The following is an 18,961-nucleotide window of genomic DNA, read 5'->3' as shown; positions in this document are numbered from 1 at the left end:
CCAAGAAAAAAAGCACACACAAAGACAGAGAAAAAGAACTTCAAGGCCTTAAAGATGGAAATAAGAGAATAGGTCAGAGAAAAATGGATGGACAAGACCTGCTTAGATTTGGTCCACCTTTTAAGGGCTTGATAGAGTTCTGGTGAAATGTTTGGACACACTTTCCCACTGAATTGAAAGGAGCTGTACATGAATGTGGCATCCAAAATATCATGTTTTGTCTATTTACAAATATATAACAATAGCAGTTGTGCTCAGTGCACTGTTCTATGCCTAGATCACCTTGTAGATGCATGAGCACCTTATGGAGAAATGAGAAGGTACAGAAGTAGACTCCTGCTACTTCACCAAGTTTGACGCTGCATATTGTGGCTCAGGTTTTGTCTGCACATGTACATACGCCATTTAGTTAGGAGTGAAGTGTCTTCAGGGACCTAGTTTTGCTGGTTTGCATGTTTTAGGATCAGCTTCATTTTCAAGGAAGGTGAGGTAGAGATGATGTATTTTTGTTCTATTTGCATTTTTATAATTGTGACAGCATTTTTGTCTAATTGAGAAGTTTTGTATTGCAAGACAGGTCACTGGGTTCAGTGTGAAGAGTGTCTCTTGGCTCTGCTGACCTTTTATCTGGGCCTATAGAAAAAACCCTGAGGCACTACAGACCTTCAGCCTGCTCTGTTTTCACTGGCTAAGACCTTACCTAAACACATTACACACTTTCACAGAGCTCAACAGCAACTGAAGGTCTTGCATAGCAAGCAGGTCACAAGCAGGTCTGACTTTCGTTTCTCTTTTCTCATTTGGTTTAAACGTGGTTGGGCGCCTGAGCCATCTGTCATTGGCTGAAGATTTCCTTTGGCAAGGCTGGGACTGAACTGCTGCCAGACCCTAAGGCACTTCTGCTGCAGTTGTGACTCATCTGTTGATGGATCAGTGTTGTCTTTGTCTCAAAAAAGTGGAATGTCCGTTGGCTTTCAGACCCGACCTGTTAGGCCAGTCGCTCTTCTCTTTTAGCAGTGAAAAGTGCTGGTGCTGAAGGCTAACATGCTTTGTCCAAGACTTCCCACTCATTTAAACAACTTCTAATGGTTTTATGGCTGTTTGGTTGGTTTACCTCTCCTAAATTAGTTGATGGTTAAAACTCACAGCAGTTCTGTTCCTGACTTTTGAACATACCAGTAGAACATATTTCTTTCAGCACAGTCACTGTCTCCTAACTGGAATCTTACGATGTCAAGCTTTGTAATAATTTGAATTATTTGCATGTGTTGTCACTGCAGTCTTTTGTGTGTGTGTGTGTGTGTGTGTGTGTGTGTGTGTGTGTGCGCGCATTATCTGATCTGCTGCTCAGTGACTGTGCCTTTTGCCATTTCTTCAAACGCAAGATAAAGGCTTAAACACATCACTCAAGGCCAGTGACATCACAGTGTCTTGAAATTGAATGATGTGTTCTATAATTAAACCTGTGCTTTGACTGTCTCTGTCTCCAGGGTAGTAGTCTTTTGATGAGGTCTGAGTCAGCTTGTTAGTGATGTATATGTAGTACCAGTAATTTGTGCTCTGCAGCAGCAGCTGTTTGGTGAGAGCAGTTGTATGAAATGCTGTATTGGCTGTATAGTGGAAGCGAAGGTGGCTATGACGTTAGCAGAGAAGAAAGAGCCGTCCCACTTGGTGCAGCTCAATGTCACTATCTCTGTCATCACCTCTTTTGTTAGCTTACAACTCTCATAACATGACAAACTACAGGCATTACTACATATATGACCTAGATGTCTTCTATTTTCAGTGACCGCATGGATCCAGTATTTAGAAGCAAGTTAATGGGACATCCCATGAGCACAGCATTTCTATTACAGCAAGTGTCTGCTCTTGGGTAATCACAAGTAGTTTGAGTACTTCTTGTATCAGTTTACAACAATACATTGTTTTACACACACATAAAGCCCCTTTTTTATTTGACAAGATGCCAGAGTTCTCAGATGTTAAATGTTTAACACAAGCAGTAATGTGAGAACTTTGAGAAAATAAAATGACTGAAAACTAAAATATTTGATTTATATATCAAAAGAATAAAAATAGCTAAACAAGATTACAAAGCTGATCAGATGTGATGCCCCTGTGCAGTATAGTTTTCAGCACTCACTGCTGCAGGCACATTCCAGTTGCTACCAAAAATGTTGACCTGTGTTACTCAGGTCTAACTATAAGACACAACAGCAGGCCCCACCACGAACCACCCCTACCCCTGGTTGCAGGTCTGTGAATTCCCTTCCCAGCTTGGTCTCTTGCCTGTTTACACACGCTGTGATTAAGCTGCTAACTCATTTGTGCACCCGCACACACATATGGCATGTTCCCCCGCCCCACAAATTCTTTTTTTTTTTTTTTTTTGCACTGTTCTGTGTTTTTTATGGGCCAGGCAAGCTGGTGCTATATTTAGTTCCAGGGGAAAAGTCAGTGCACTGTTCTTGTCTCTCTCACCTCTCTTCACCACTGCTGCCACTGCAGGAGCCTCTCACAGGGCCTCTGCGTCAACCATCTTCATCCTCCAAACCCCAGTCCAGTGTGGTAAGGAAGACAGTCAGTCATGCAGGATGAGGTTTCAGAGAGGCGCCTGTCAGACCCTTTGTCCCTTTGATTCATTTAGATTGTTTCCTTGGATCATATAGATAGGTAGTGCCTCTGAGTGTCCTAGAGTCCACAGTAACCATGTTCTGTCGTGTAATGTCTAGAGACATTACACACTCCTAAACATACACCGGGAAAGTCCGTTTTATTTTATCTTTTTTATTTTCATCTCATGTCTACTTGCCCCCGCCCATATACAAAGGGTGCACATACTGTAGCTCAACAGATCCCCAAACAGTAGTGTGCTGCAGCAGCCAGCTGGTCCAGTGTTTCTCACATCTGCAGCTCCTCCATAGCCTCACAAGTTTTATCTGGAGAGACAGAGGAAAAACAGACTGGTTTAAGAGAAGGAGAGGCAATGAGAGGGTGAGGAGAGAAAAAGCCAAACCAAGAAAGGGAGGAGAAATGTGTGAAGAGAGCAATAGAAGGGAGGATGTTTGTCAAGAGGCAATAATAGAGGGAAGAAGGGTGAGGGAATGATGGCTCCAACTACATGTAAACCTCTCTGGGGTCACAGGAGTCCCAGTATTCAGTGTTCATTTTCTACTTAAACTCTGTGTTGATGATTCAAATTGTGTCCTATAATATAGAGCTTCTAAAATTATTATTCCTAACAATTAGCTCCTGCAAAGCCTTGCCCTACAGACAAACAAAAACATCTAGATACTCTGATGAGTCAGCCTTTGGCTCCCAAAACCGGCTCTGTTTGATTACCACACTGGTTTCTCAGCTTTGTTAAATTTGTGTTTGAACATGCCTGACTGCTGCCGCCAGCCTGTTGTAGTTGGGTGAAGTTTGGAATCGGGAGGAACTGGGAATATTTCCCCACAGTCCTAGCATGCATGCTATGCTTAACCTGGCACCAGTTCTCACACTTAGAGAAGGGCCTCACTTTTTACTGCAAGTTGTGCGTAAGCTGCAGTGTAGTAGTAAATCTGCTGAAACTCACCAAGGCCAGTTTTTGAGTCCTTTCAGCTTTTAGTCCTCTGATTAGCTGTTTTGTTTAGACTGCTTCTACCTATTCTCATTTAACATAGTTTTTATTGATGTGTTCTTAAAATAAATCATTAGGGACCTCTTTAAAAATTAGCCTTTTGGCTAACACTTGCATATTTAGCATGATATTGGTTGTTGTACAATTATAATTTTAACTCAGCCATGTTTCATTCTTAATTAGCAGATGACCTTTACCTAGTTTGATCATTATGCATTTATAGTAAACAAGTAATTATGGGTATACAGTAGGTGGTGGTTTGGTGTAATAATACTTAATTAATTTTTGTTCATTAAGAAAGTTATTCTCGTGTAAACCTGTTCTGCTACAGTAGGCATATAAACATAGCAACACCTTTTTCTTTCATTGTGGGCTACAGTCACTTGCTGACCACCTGTTGCTACATTGTAAGTACACTTAAGGGGAAACGCACCAACCACGTCCACAGTGGCATACTTCTACGTCATCAGATCCCACCCACTGAGCCCTCTCCCCGTCTCTGATTGGACGGCAGTGGACAGAGGAGGCAGATCCTCCAGTTTGTATCGTATAGTTTTTCTGCTTGCTGTGCAGTGAGTATGTTTCTTGTAGCTCAAACCCTGATGTGATTCGGACTGACTTCCATCTGAAGGGGTATCTGCCATATAATCCTCATGTTTTAAGCACAGGTCGGAGAATATTGCTCCTTTTCTGACGATAATTCGGACATGCACTCTCAGAAAACCCCCAAAAACGGACTAATTTCCAAAATGGTGCTTCAGGCTGTCGGAAAAGTGCTAAGGTAAACCTCGTTTTGACTTGATGAAGTGGTATCTCTTTATATCCTCCGACTCGCACATGTACTGTAAATGCGACTTATTTTTATGAAGCTGTGACAGACTTTATAAGCTTTTTAATCTGAGGTCATAATGTTGTACTTTTGTTAACATGCCGTGAACTGCTTCGAAATACTTTATCGTAGTATTATCATGTTAGCAGTCATTTCCCAACCTCTTATTTCATCTTCATCGCCTTTATTACGGTGTTACACACCAGTCCTGTCGAAAACGTGAAACTCCGCCGTGCTCGTGTCTCGTTTACCATCTGAAACCGGACAGAGAAGCCTGTAGCCTGTGTTTAAATCTCTTTTACTGCGCCTCTGTGAGCTATTTCTCCCTCCTCAGCAGTAATTATACGATTATTAAGAACCTCTGCTTCCGGGGTCACAGCAATTTACTGGCCGGCGGTGAAAGGTGACATGTTGTAGCTCTCACTAACCACACTCAACAAGAGCAAGAGTAATGTGACACAGTCTCGTCACCTTGTCTAGTTATTTAAGACGCCTGTTAACTCCTTAAAGTAGAGGAAAGTCTTTTGGATCACAGAGCTGTTTTTGGAACTTAACATGCTGCTTTACTTTTTCTTTTTTTCTTTAAAAGCAATTTGTCCAGCATGTTATGTATAAATTATTTATTTTAAGGGCCATACTATATTATCACTTAAAGAATAAGTTACCAGTTCAGGGGCATTACTAGTGTGTTTGGGTGTGTAGTGACACAACAACCCTAGGCATGATTAAACCCAGTGGAGAATTCAGTTCAAGGAAATGAGCCATATCACAGCAGTTGTGAACAAGGCAATGGTTAACCCAGTTTGAACATGTATATTTGCTCTGTCCTGAAGACGGAAGTCATGGTGAGTGTGCTCCCCCAGGGGACAGACCGCCCTGTTAATGCTTCTGAAGTTTACTCTTACCTTTCAAGTCTGGTGACAGGTGTGTTTTGAGCAGCAGCTCAAAGGGTGCCTCAGAATTTGTTGTTGTTTCTGTGGAGAATATCCACCATCTTAGGATCCATCCCTTAAGAGAGCGTATGCATGATATAATGGATGCTGCAAAGAGTGTTATTGTACAGTATATTATGTCTGTTGCAAGACCTGTGACAGGTAGAGACAAGTTGTGCTGCTCCTGCTCATCCGTGATGCTTAAGAAATCAGCTGGTTACCAGGAAATACACCTTGAATGTATCTGCCTGGGGCTTTCACAAAGTTTGTGTCTTGAGGAAAAGCTCAGCAAAAATCACATCATTAAAGATAATAAGGATGTTTTATGAGGGGGGGTGGGGTGTACCGTTAAACCTGTTTAGCTTTAAATAACCTGCTTCCTCTTCCAGTAAAAGGTTGAATGTCTTTGGTTTGGAAGGAGGTATGAACACTAGCTGTTAGAAATGTTGGCGAAGATAGCTTTTAGCACTTTAGTCACCTGAGACTGAATGTGTTGTCTTGTGTGGCAAGAACTTACACACCTTCCCTCTTTGTTATACTGTGTGACTCTGTGACCAGAGGGATTGACTGGCTTGGTCTCTGAGTGTAGAGGAATCTCACTGAGCTCTTTATTCATGTCATGCACATCAGTTGCTTCCTATCATGGCAAATCAGTCTGAGCTAACATTCCTCCAACAAGATTACATTTGTGCTTAAATAGCAGCTAGGTCTTATCTCAACTTGAGCCCCCTTTCCTGTCACACGTGTGTTGTGATGCTGATGAGGCTCCGTTATTGTGCTGACTGGGGGTCCTTGCATATTCTGCAGGGCCAGAGAGCCACTAAGTGCAGGGTAAGGGTCAGCACAGCCTGTCAACCCTGGTTGTTTTTTCCCATTTACTGATTTACAGTGGTGCTGCTGCCCCTGGTGATGCTACTAATAAAGTGGTGCCAACTGTTCTTCTTTGTTTGTGTTTCTTTCTTATCTCTTCTTTCCAGAACTAAGAGTGAGTATTTCTGTGTTGTGCTCTGTGACCTAACTGCACAGAATCTTCAGGAGCATCTCCAGTTACTATGTAGACTGTCTGTTTTAGTCCATCCTTAACTTGGTCTCTTTTTAGCCCCATAATGGCTGCTGTGGTTTCTTTTTGGTGTGCTTAAACTGTACTCGCCTCCGTCTGGGGTTTTTCAGAGGAAAGGAGTCATTGGGTCTATTCAGTTTGAATTCTAAAATGGATCAGGCACACAGGCTTGGAGGAAACTGATCCTCTTTTTACAGAATCTGCTCTTTTTACAAAATGGCCAAGTTCATTCACTCTATTCTAGTTTAATCGTTAAAGAATGGAGTGATATCTCTTGCTATTGAAGTTTTTGTAACCCTGAATGCTCTATAATCAGTTGACAAAGGAGGAAGCAACTTCTTGACTTTTCATTGATTCTTCTCTAATCTATCAGGTGTTTTGTTGAAGGTCATGTCAGTTAGAAGTGTTTGATTATTAGAAGATCTCGAGTCTTGTTTGGGGTGCTTCTTATCTCTCATATCCTTATCATAGACACTGGGGCAGTTTCCAATAAAACAGTACTGTATTAGGACCAAGTGAGACCAGAGCAGCATATCTTTACACCTAGGAGTGCTTCTTTCAGAAAGATAACAAACGTGCTGTTTTTTTTTTCTTGTTTAATTTTTTGAGTTTTATTCCCAGGCTCAGATGGAAATTAAATTCTTTTCCACCTCTGGTGTAACTGTAGTTTTCCTGGAGTACCAGTGCATTTAATTTTAGATCAGAAATTGTTTTGCTCTTCTAGCTAAATTGTTCATTTCATGTATAGTGCCCAGATCAGCCTAAGAAACAGTTGACACAATGCTACATCTTTGTGGTCAGTTAAGAATGGTAACACATGATGTTCACCCTCGCAGATTAACATTATCTCCATTCGTATGCCAGTAGTTAAATTCCTCTGTGAGGGCCAATTCAAGCAGCAGTTGTGCAATACCTGGCTTGGCTCAAACTGCTGCCTTAGAGGAAAGTCATTACATGGATTTTGTTAAATGGGCTTCAGAGTGTAGTTGTACTAAAATCACAGAAAGAGCCAATATAAACACAAAACTTTTCTAGGGCTCCTGGTCTTATAAGTTTCAGCATGAATGTTAGTATAGATGGAATCTGGTTATGATTTGGTGGGGTGAGAAGTAACTATGGAAAAAATCAGTCAATATGGTTTGAATTTCCTCTGCTGAAGCACTGGTGCGTGTGTGCATGAGGGGAGAGATGGACTGGCTCTTTTGTAGCAAATTGAAGTATTTTAGTAAATGCACTGACGCTAATTCTGCAGTATAGCTCAGTAGTGTGGCCCCGAGTGAAGCCAGGATTAATTGGAACCAGGTTCAGGTAAATTGACAGCCTTGTGCTTTACGTTTCAGAGGGCTGCTCCTCCTTATACAGAGTTTAGTCTACAACCAGGTGTGTTCTGTTTTCACCAGGCACACAATTAGCAGCTGGTATAGTCACCAGTATGAGACCAGAGAGATGTATGTTTGACACACCTAAATCAACAGTCTTGGTGGACGGACGCCCGTGCTTACACAAACACACTCTCAAACAAGACAGGACTCGCTTCTTCTGGATTCTCTCAAGGTCTCTGGTGGGCTCATGCTTGTAATTCAGCTGTTTTGACCACCTGGGTTGGCCATGAAAAGGGAGAGTGGGGCTACAGCCAGGGTCAAGAGTGTGTGTGTTTGAGTGCACAAGTGTGTATGCATGGGACATAGTGTGTAAAGCTGAATTTAGACTTGTGCATCACTGTACGTATGGAAATGTGCATCTATTGTTCTGAGATGGTTGCAGAGCTGTTGCATTTATACCTGTGCAAACATTGATGTACGAGCGCCCCCTAGTTATGTTAACATTCTAACTAGGGGGCGCTCATACATCAAAGTACAGAAGAAATCAGGAAATGGAATTGATGCAGATTTTGAGGCAGGCTAAAGGCTGTTTAAATTTTCATCCCAGAACTGGTAATATGCCACTTTATATTAAATGCTAATATTTTGCAGGCAAAGAAAGTAACCACTTAGTGTGAGAATAGGTGGTCAGTCTTTCCAAGTAATGCTAATTTCATTTTCGGACATGTGAGTACCCGCTAGCAGACCAATAGCAGGCAGCTCTGTCTCGTCCAGAGCAGAATTGGATCCACCAATTGGCATGCAGGATGCACAGCTTTGCGCAATGTGTAGTTGAGATTTGGGAGGTTGCGCGTCGGACCATCTTCAAGCCTCAGCGACCTACACTTACCCATAAACCCCTTTCTTTGCATAGGTACGCATTGACACCTATGCGCTGTTGTGGACAAGTCTAAATTGCCTCTAAGTGGAGTACTGGTGGTGCTGTATAAGAGGAAAGGTAGTGAGTGAAGAGGGCCAGGGGGCAGGGGAGGTGGTGTTACTGGTAAAAGTGAAAGGGGTAAGAGAGTTGAACAGCTGTCACGTCTGTCACTCCACAGCTCTGTGCATTGACCTCCTGGCCACCCAACTGTAAAGCCTCATTTCCTTGTTATATTTTTTATTGCAGATAAACACCAGCATGCCAGTTTTTTTTGTTTTTTTTGTCTTTCACCCTCTACATCTGTTTGAAAAGTTCAAAAGACATCATGTGACTTTTCTCATGCCACTTAGTAGACTTGTGTTACTCCACCAAGCCTGACCACGGATTGTGAGGCTGTATCATAGAGCAGTCCCTGTTGGTGCCAGGCTGGCTGTAGCTTCCCCCCCCGCCACACACACACACACACATACACCCCTGGCCTAGAGACATGTGCCCGGCCCTGGCCTCAGTTCCCCTCCACTCATGTCTCCTGGCCTGCCCTGATCTCTCCTGACTCTGGTGAGGAGAAAGAGGCATCTGCTGCCTTTTATGGCAAAGACTTGTCTGGGAGAACTTCACCAAGAACAGACAAAGCTGTGTGTGCTAAAGTGAAGACAGACTATGTACGTATGAGGGGAGGAGTGCTGGCATAGAGGACGTTTTCTTTATCCTAAAATAAACTAATAGTTCCAAAATTTCACCACACAAATGTTTGCAAAAAGTGGAGGAGGCATTTGGATGGAAAATGATTAAATTAGGGAGAGAGGGAGGAAATAGCTCAGTGAGACAGAATGTTTTCAAAACCAAAAGGGGAGGAGGGGCCGAGAAAGGACTTATTTGAACCTTTTACAGGAGTTGAATGTTTTTCTGGGGACTGAGATGTGAGCCCTCTGGTGTCTGTAGATGAGCTCTTTTCTCTTTCACATGATGGAACATGTAGCTCACAGTGCAAAAACCCCTGGCCCACATGAATCCGCCCTAGTAAGCAGAAAGGTTTGTTTTTACTGTGCTTTGAGGAGGAAGAAGCAGACACAGATATGGAGAAATTATAAAACAAGCATGGGAAGAATCCATGTATCGTTTGTTCTTTTATTTCTCCATTTCAAAACAGAATAAAAAAAAAAACAACAGATAAACAGAAAAACAAAATAATGGTGTTTTCCTGTTTTAAAACTAAAATGGGAAAACAGAAGATCTGTACTCTGTTGTGGTTTTTGTTTTGTTTGTGTGATATTACAGTAAATCTAAGGAATGAGGAGGCGCCAGCGTATAATTTCAACATATTTGTGGTATGGCTGATCAACTTTGCCCAAGACTCTCTGAGCCCTGCTTTCACCAGCGCACACACATCGATTTGAAGATAGATATCCTGTCATAAATTACCGGGCATACGATGGACTTGTCCATTAAAACACAGCTACTCATAGATTATTAGTAGTGTGTTTTTCCACTCTCAAAAAGTTCACAAATAAATTCAGCATAAGGTTCCAGTACAGCCATAATTGTGAAGCTTCGTGTTGTTAAGGTATGAATGGGCAACTTCTTTTTCTTGTTCTCAATGATCTTGGTTGGAAGACAAATGGTGTGTGTGCATCTAGCCCCCTCATTTCCCTGCGTTCCTTGGATTTACCACAATATAAAATAAAAAGTAGATTTTCTGTTTTCTACTTTTTATTTTAAAACAGAAAAATGCTGTTACTTTGTCTTTTTTACTTTTTTCTTTTCTGATTTTAAAATGTTTTTCAGTTTTGTTTAGAAATGGGGGAACGAACAATAGACGGATTGGGAAGGAGCTTTTAGTTTGTAAAAGTGAGCAGTAATTTAAATTTGAGTCAGAGTAGAGGTCATGGAGCGTGGTGAAGAGTAAACTGATGGCTAGTGGCAGGATAATAGTTGGGGACACAAATGAAAGGAGAGGTACAAAGAGGTGAAAAGAGAGGTCAAGGATGTGACGGTGAGGCCTGAGGCTTTTGACACTGAACACTAGAGTGTTTGGACAGGTGAGCCAGCAGCCACGAGGAGGGAAGGAGGAAAAGGCGTGCCTAAGTGCTTGAAGAATGGCATAGTATATTGAAAAAAGAAAATGCATAAATGAAAAAGGGGGGCAGAGCAACATGAGGTGAAACAGAAAGGGGCCAGTCAATAATTAGTCAGGAGTCTAGTCTGTGATGTCCTTGGTTTTTAAATGAGTCCAAAACATACTCACTACTACCTGACAGGACTTGCTGAATATCTTGATGAATCATTACCCGACAAATGAGAACCTGAGCGATGTCGTGTATCTGTGAACATAACATGGGACATGAAATCTTGTGTAGAAAGATGGTCCTTCAGGAAGCTCAGGTTTTATTAGGAGGCCCACAGGCAGTTTCCAGCTAAGCTTTCCTTATGACAGATGAATTAGACGCCAGCAGACATCTTAAACGTTTACAAAATAGAAAGCTGGGGCCTGTGTCCAACCATCCACATGCTGATGTACCTCTGTTGTTTGCTGAGGTGCAAAGCAGGGTAGTGCTTCCTGGACAGGGGAATTAAACTGCACAGAGCTTTCGAACACTGTGCTCTGGCCAAGAGGCCTCGTGCTCCGCAGTCCTGTCATGTTTTGTAAGTGTTTATTAGTTCCCATGGATATCCACTGGGCATGTGTGGACCTACCTCCTCTCTGCATTTCTTTCTCACCCTCTCCCCTCGCTGCCTCTTCTGTTCTCCATCCTCTGTCTATTTCTAATGTGTCTGGCTACATGTGATATGGGAATGTAAGTCCTTTTCCTGTTGAAAACCAACCAGTCATGGCCCGTTTTCTGTAAACACAGTTTACAGCAGAGCCTGAAAATGAGAATGCTTTTGGCTGCAGCTGGAAAATAGTGTTTATGGTCCCCTGTCATTAGTGCTAGTGAACAAGAGGTCCAGGAGCTGGAGCTGCCGGATTTTGGGAATAGAAGTGCAACTGGCAGAGAAGGGGAGAAACAAGACCCAAGGACACACTGTTGGATCACTGTGTTTCAACAGAGGGTACAGAGAGAGGAGGGATGAGAACTGGGGACAGAGGGGGTGAGCTTGTGACACGGAAATGAGGGTCAACAAAAGCGCAATGAATTCAGGGAGCAAACAGGCTCCCTTAAGCAAACCCAAACAGTGATAACAGAGCCAAAAAGGACTGAAAGAGTCAATCCAGGATGAGAACAGCCTTGAACAGAGTACTGATCCACTTTGCTACTGTTATCTTTGTCCTAGACATGAGGAGGGAAGCTTGTTGGGCAGTCAGATGCATTACTCTGCACTTTGTGCCGACCGTTCTAGACAATTTAGCCTTTGTTTATTTGTGTCACTCATGTATGAAGCTTTTCGTCCTTTGACCCCACTGTACTCATACAGACATGGAGCTGAGGGAGGGGAGGTTACAGCTTTGAAAGTGTGACATGGCATCCCCATGCTAAAACTAGCAAGGGAAGTACAAGGCGCGGGTGATGGCTCTGTGTGGCAGCTTAACCTTTGGTCAGAAGTCAGTGTTAGGGGTCAGGTACAGCAACATGGGTACTCTTTGTGTGAGCTGTTGAGGTTTCTGTGGACCCAGTGTTAAAAACGTCACAGTCAGTGTTTTGTAACTACTTTTTGTGATTTTTTTTGTTTGTAATCTGTTTTGTATGTGTTATAGATCTGTGGGTCTGTGTTCAGGCTACTGTATCTACTGTACATAATGGTCTGTCTACAAGTAGCTTTTCCCATTTACAGCACATGGAATTGTACTGCAGGACCGAGATTTGTCCTCCCCATTCACTTTTGGCTCAGTTTTTGGCTGGCGCTGTTTGAATACAATGTGCTTTTCAGCGGCATCCTATAGGCCTGTATGGAAAATTCTTATGCTAGCAGTTCACCAACAGCATATGTCACCTCCCATTGTCTACAGTATCTGAATAAATGGTTCATTTGCATCATTAGGCACCTTTGAAAACCTCAGTTTCTATCTTTCCTGATTATATATTGCTGCTATCATCTCCCTTGCAAGCACCTTAACCTGACCTTTTCTCTTCTGCGTTGCAGGAAGTCGAAGCCGAAGACAAATGGAAAGAAGCCTCCGGCAGAAGAAAAAAAGCAGTACATGGAGCCAGAGTTCACAAAAATTCGTGTGGTGGACTTCGACCTCAAGGAACTGGTGGTGCTACCCAGAGAAATAGACCTCAACGAATGGCTGGCCAGCAACAGTGAGTGACTGCAATGCATGTTAATGATAGAATATCTGTAGAGTATGCAGAGTAGGAACTGATGATGTCCTTTTCAGCCAGCAGAAGCCACTACTGTCATTACTAACTACGTGAAACTAAGTCAGTGTGGTCATTGTAAAAGGGCAAAAAGGATCTATTATCTTATTTGAGACAAATTCCTGTAAGTTCATTGTTTTCTCTGACTTGTGTAAACATTTTTTCAGCCGCTAAGAATAGACTTTTCAGTCAGTATGCAATTGTTATCAGGAATTGATGAGACCTTCCAGTGGCCTTTAACATTATCCAGGCCTGGCAGAACATTGAGCCTATGCACCATCGCTAACTGCCAGCTTTAGACTCAGTACAGCGTTTTAACTCTGACTCCATCATTTCTGGAGTCCAGTAAACTCAGTGTCCTGGCTGCTTGCTTCATCTCATGAGGCTCTTTATTTGTCCGTCTCCCTGACTTTGTTGTGGTTACATGTCCAAACCGTCCGGGTGCTCACTGGGGTGGGGTGTGTGTGAAAAACATTCTTCTTTCCTTTTTATTTCAGGATGGTAAAACTCTGTTATATAAAACAGATGGGCCATGTTTTCACATGTGAATGTGTTTTTTAACATGAAAGATATATGAGCTCGATCGTGTCAGCGTGTATCCTCCACTAATTGGGCTTTTGCTTGAACACTAACATTGCAGCTGAATGATGTTTTGAATTAAGAATGAATATTTTTCCATTTGGTGGCTACTTTGTGGAGCAGGAAAATATGGGATGGCTCCTTTGGGATGGTACAAACACCAAGACTTAATGGTTGGAAGGAATCACAAGGAAAGTTATTTCCTATGTCACAGCGTGATGTATGATTATTTGCACGACATGACATTCAAAAAAATCGCTGGCCTGTTTTCACTAACTGGAGCCAGACCAGTAGAGCTACTGCCCTGGGAGGTTCAGTGCAGGAACCTAAACATTTTAAAGAGTTACCTGTGGTGTTCACACCTCCCAACAACCTTTAGGCGGTAGCTTCGTAGGATTTGTTCAACAGAAGTCACTAGAACAAGTGAAAATGGTCAGAAGTTATGTTTTACAAGATGCTGGTTAAAAAAAAACGGTGGCTCACTTCTTCGCTGCAAGTAAAAACTTTTCGGTGTATCCTCTGTTTGAAGCTCCACATACAGTAATAATGCTTGTAATTGGAATCAGAGTAGCTTTATTGGCCAGGTATGTTAAACACATGAGGAATTAAAAATTGTAATATTTTAATACTGAAATTCAAGTAAATCTCCAAACTGTGAATGTCTGATTAGATGGTCTTTTTATTATTGAAATTGTGTGATTATGTTGGCATTCAGCTCAACACTACTGGATGGACGACATTACAGCTCCCAGAAGTGAAGCAAGTGGGTCGCCCCCAGTATAGGTCATAAAACCCACCACATCCATGTTAGTGCATGGGACATGACTCAAACTAAAGGCTCAAAGTACAGTTGAAATCCATTGTTCCCAGGGGTGATTTGTCGTTTTTGGTAGATATCATCACGCTGATGGGTGTACAGGTGGGGGGAGGGGTGGATGGAGGGATGAGTGTGTGCACGTCATTGTGACTGTCCTACCGGTGAGCAAAGGTAGTAGAGTAGTATGTAGGTCTGTTCATCCACTGGAGAACACGACATGACACAAATACTCCACTTTTATGATCTGGCTGAATCATGGTCATTCATTGACATCATTCTGGAATGTAAAAGTATTTAATGTGCAACAGATGACAACACGCTGAGAACATGTTGCGATGTCTCTCTCTTCTACTACAGCAACAACATTCTTCAACCTTATCAACCTGCAGTACAGCACCATCTCAGAGTTCTGCACTGGGGACACCTGTCAAGCCATGACGGCCTGCAGCACGTAAGTTATCTCCACTGACTCTGGTTTATTCATCGCTCACCTGCTGACATCCATTGGTTTATTCATCAGAAATCTGGTGTCCTGTTGGTTAATTCATCAAGGGAATTTTCCCCTGAGGGCGTACCTGGATCAGTTCTGGTATTTTAACTACCCACACATTCCATCTTGAAACGTGCAGTGTGCAGCTTCAGTGCACTGCATTAAGCTGTATAGTATTTTGTAAGAGCTGTGGTGCACTGAGGTGCACCTTTGTGTCTCTGTGCTTGCTTCATCCGCGTTGCAGCACAGCATATTTAAAGGAAGAGTTCACATTTTTAAGCCTTTCACAAGACAGTACTTGCACTGAAGCACATTGTTGTTCTTGTCCAAACTGGTCCCGAATGTAATTTCACTTTAGTGACAGGGAACAAATCCACAATCGTCATTTATAGGCTAAAGTTCAGCTAAAGTTAATATGGTCTCTTCAGTAGTCAGACCAGTCAGGTGTGTATCTGCCAAAGTTACAGTTTGGTTAGTGTGAAATTCCCTCTTTGTCTGACTGTCTCTAGCTGTGCAGACAAATAAGAGCCATCTGAACTCAAAACAACAGCCATTTACCCATTTTAACTATTAATTTGTCATTTCTGCCTTTGTTGTTTATACGAGGAAAAAAAAGATTTGGAGTCGGTAAAACAGGTGCCGCTGCAGAGTTTAGAAACGGTAAAAGAATAAAGTCTTGTTAAACTTGCAGCTGAATTGTTTACATGATCAGTGGGCTGACAAATCTAGGTTGTTTTGCAGTATTTCAACCTCATGTCTGAATAGGTTAGAAGAGCTATGTTATGAATGTGTAGTCTGGCAGAAGTAGAAGTAATGTACTCATCATTTGACCTTGTTACTATTCATTTTAAATGTATCCATTGAAGCTGCTGAGTCAAACAAGGTCGTCTAGATGTTGATCTCTGGCCATTTGTTCCCAGCTGAAAGCTGCATACCTACATCACTCTGAAGTCACTAGATGGATTCTTTTAAAATGTCTGTCATGTTTTCAGGAGGGTGGTGTAGCTGCAGTTTTCCATGAAGGTGGTTAAATGCTACCGTGTGCATTAAAACAGAGTATTCCTCTGCAGTAGTTTAAGGATGACCATAACACTGAGACCTGTGCATGCTATGTTAACAGAGGGGAGGTGACTGACTGACTGACTGACTACCTGAACTAGTTTGTCCTGTCAGGGTGGGGTGTGGAGTTTGTGTGAGCTCCTGTCTCCGGGAAAGAGGCCTGCGTATACCCACTGTGTATACTGAAGGCCGGAAAAACCTGATTACCAACCACCACTTCTGAACAACAGTCATGACATGACTCCTAACAGATTACATCAAGCATGCACGGTCACCCACATATTCACAAAATGTGGCAGTGATATCAATGACAAACAACATAACTGTCGAGAAATCACACACGTGACAGATTTACTGTTAGAGAGAAACCTGTCACGAGCTGAACTTGATCAACAGCGTGTTTTTTCGCTGCTGTCACCTTAAGCTACTGCTGCTTAACGCACACCGTGAGAAATGGCAGAAATGAATGTGCCTCACCTGCAGTATGAGAAGAGAGAAGGCAGCAGTGCAGATGTTTGTTGACCTGTAAAAAGCTAGTGGATTATCCTCTGGATTAATCCACCGTGTAACATAATTTAGTTTGTTACACAGCCTCACTCTGGATTGAACTAAAGTACTGTAGTTTGGCAAGAACTCTTAAGATCAGGCCCACCATTTATGATTGTACCTTCCTTCCCTGCCTGCTGTCCAGCACCCCAGCCTTTTCCTGCCTGTGCAGGTCTCGTTATCCGTGCCCAGCCCCCTACACCCCCACTTTTGCAGTGAAAGCTGACAGCAGTGGCAGTGCCCCTGCCCAAAGGCAGAGCTCAGCACTATTTTTGGATGAAAATGTTTCCATGAGCTACGAGGGAGCAGGTCCGTTTGGTGGCTATTTGGACCTATTTTCTGTGGATGGTTGGGTAGGTGGCTGCTGACACTGTTAACTTTGAGGGCTAGTTCCATGTTGTTTGGTTGGTAACGTGCACTAAGCTAAGTTTTGTCAACAATCTGTTATCACATGGTCTAAGCCCTGTTGGCAAACAGCAGTGTACAAAACCTTGAATAGTCATTTCATTTAGTAGAAAAACACTTGTGTTGTTAAACATACACAGTGCACAGGTGCAGCCAATATATATTTTGTCCACATGTCACACTGTGCCTCCTTTTTCTCCTTGGTGATGTAACCACCTTGCCCCATCCACACCACCACCCCATCCTGTAAAATAAAATTTTAAGTATCTAGATTATTAAAGATGCCATTAAATAACTATGTCAATTGTTGATATAAAAATATCAGTAGTTTTGATATTGTTTTCTAGTCACCCCACCTGCAAATAATCCACCCTGTGTAACAGCATTATACACTGTATATTACTATATATGGCCAAAGTTTTGTCACATCTGCACATCTGGGTGGTTGTGTAGGAGTGGAGAAGGCATGTTTGTAGATCAGCCAGGGTCTCTCCCACACAGAAACACAAACAGTCTCAGTGTGTGTATGAGCAAGAGTGTTGTCAGAGGCTGGTCCTGGTGCTGTGGTCACAGGAGGTGTCTGCTCTGGATTTGTAACATCTGCACCACCACATGCACATTTCTTTTCAGCATTTTATTTACTTATTATTGACATTTCCAGCTCGCTGAGTCCCTAAGACCAGGAAGTTAAAAACTTCAAGGCACGATATTCACCAAGACGCTAACAGGATTATCTGGATAAGAATGGGACAGAAATGATTAGTATTGTCCCTGCACCGTACTGGATCTTCATTCTGATCTGTATCATTCAGGAAGCGCAGCGTCACTGGGGAAATGGGTTTTCCCTGAGTGAAGAAAGGTGATGTCTCATAGGTCACCTGTGTTTTTGTCTCTTCTTGCTTAACAGGAAGGAAATAATTTGACCATCTTATATTGCAGAAAATGTTAATGTCAGGGCTGCCCCTGCCTCAATCACAAACATTTTTATTAACATTCATTATGATGAGTTAAAAGCCTTTTCACAATTGAATAGAATCCTTTCCCTCAATGCAGTGTGGATGTTAACAGCAGGGCTTGGCATGTTTTCTGTCTCTCTTTCTAGAATATACTACTGGTATGACGAGAGGGGGAAGAAGACGAAGTGCACTGCTCCCCAATATGTCGACTTTGTAATGAGTCTCTGTCAGAAACTGGTCACAGATGAGGAAATCTTTCCTACAAAATATGGTGAGTATCCCTCTGCTGTCGAAAGGTAAATAACGTTGCTCTGCTGCCCCCTGCTGCTTCAGCTGTTCAGATGAAGGGACACAGTGAGTGATGGTCCATAAACATTATAAAGGACTGTCACTTATTCTGCAGTTGTGTTCTTGATTATTAGATTTTGTTTTAGCTTTTAGTTTGAACAGTGACTGAAACAATGAACTGAATTGAAATGGAAATCATATGCAGAAACCCAAACCAACAATGTATTGATCCTACTCTATGTGCCATAGAGCTCAGTGTTCATCCAACAGTGAACTACATACAGTAAGTAAACCAGGGAGCACAGACCTGGTCCTTGAAATGGGATTTCTGTTCCTAATGCCATCTCTCCTGTCTGGTGGTGTTTCCTTTTCTCCCTTCAGGCAAAGAGTTCCCCAACTCCTTTGAGTCCTTGGTAAAGAAGATTTGCCGGTATCTTTTCCACGTGTTGGCTCATCTCTACTGGGCGCACTTTAAAGAGACGGTGGCTCTGGACCTGCAGGGCCACTTGAACACTCTGTATGCACATTTCATCGTTTTCGTAAGGGAATTCAACCTGGTCGACCCCAAGGAGATCAGTATCATGGACGATCTGTCCAAAGTCCTCTGCACCCCCGCCCCGCCACCAGCGCCCGTCCCAGCCTCTTCTGCCTCAGCGCCCTCCCCCTCTTCAGAAAACCACGTGACGGAGAGATGAGCGGGGGCAGTGGTGCCACCGTAGCCTCGGGGGTGATAGAAGATAAGATAGAGAAGAAGGAAAAGACAGCCTGGCCCCCCTCCTGGCCAGCAGGACTAAGAGACCTTCCACTACCCTTATATTTCACTATGACACCACCCTTGC

The 18,961-nt window shown here is 42.7% G+C and overlaps 1 protein-coding gene across 4 annotated transcripts in view; it reads left to right on the top strand.

Annotated features, from left to right (window-relative positions):
* mob2a (MOB kinase activator 2a) overlaps positions 1-18,955 on the top strand; it is a 57,779-nt gene extending 38,824 nt beyond the window's left edge. For 3 of the 4 annotated variants that reach the window (XM_020613831.1, XM_020613829.1, XM_020613830.1), the window contains exons 2-5: positions 12,765-12,925; positions 14,736-14,829; positions 17,981-18,105; positions 18,504-18,955. In XM_020613831.1, the coding sequence (XP_020469487.1) occupies positions 12,765-12,925; positions 14,736-14,829; positions 17,981-18,105; positions 18,504-18,817 (694 nt within the window). In that variant the 3' untranslated portion in view covers positions 18,818-18,955. Of the gene's footprint in view, positions 1-4,177; positions 4,404-12,764; positions 12,926-14,735; positions 14,830-17,980; positions 18,106-18,503 lie in introns of those variants that run through there. The other variant, XM_020613828.1, reaches the window with a different exon arrangement.
* The last annotated feature ends 6 nt before the right edge of the window (positions 18,956-18,961 follow it).

The sequence above is a fragment of the Monopterus albus genome, unplaced genomic scaffold, assembly GCF_001952655.1.
Source record: "Monopterus albus unplaced genomic scaffold, M_albus_1.0 scaffold138.1, whole genome shotgun sequence".
In the NCBI taxonomy this organism is placed as follows: domain Eukaryota; kingdom Metazoa; phylum Chordata; class Actinopteri; order Synbranchiformes; family Synbranchidae; genus Monopterus; species Monopterus albus.
This window is presented reverse-complemented; position numbering and strand designations above follow the sequence as displayed.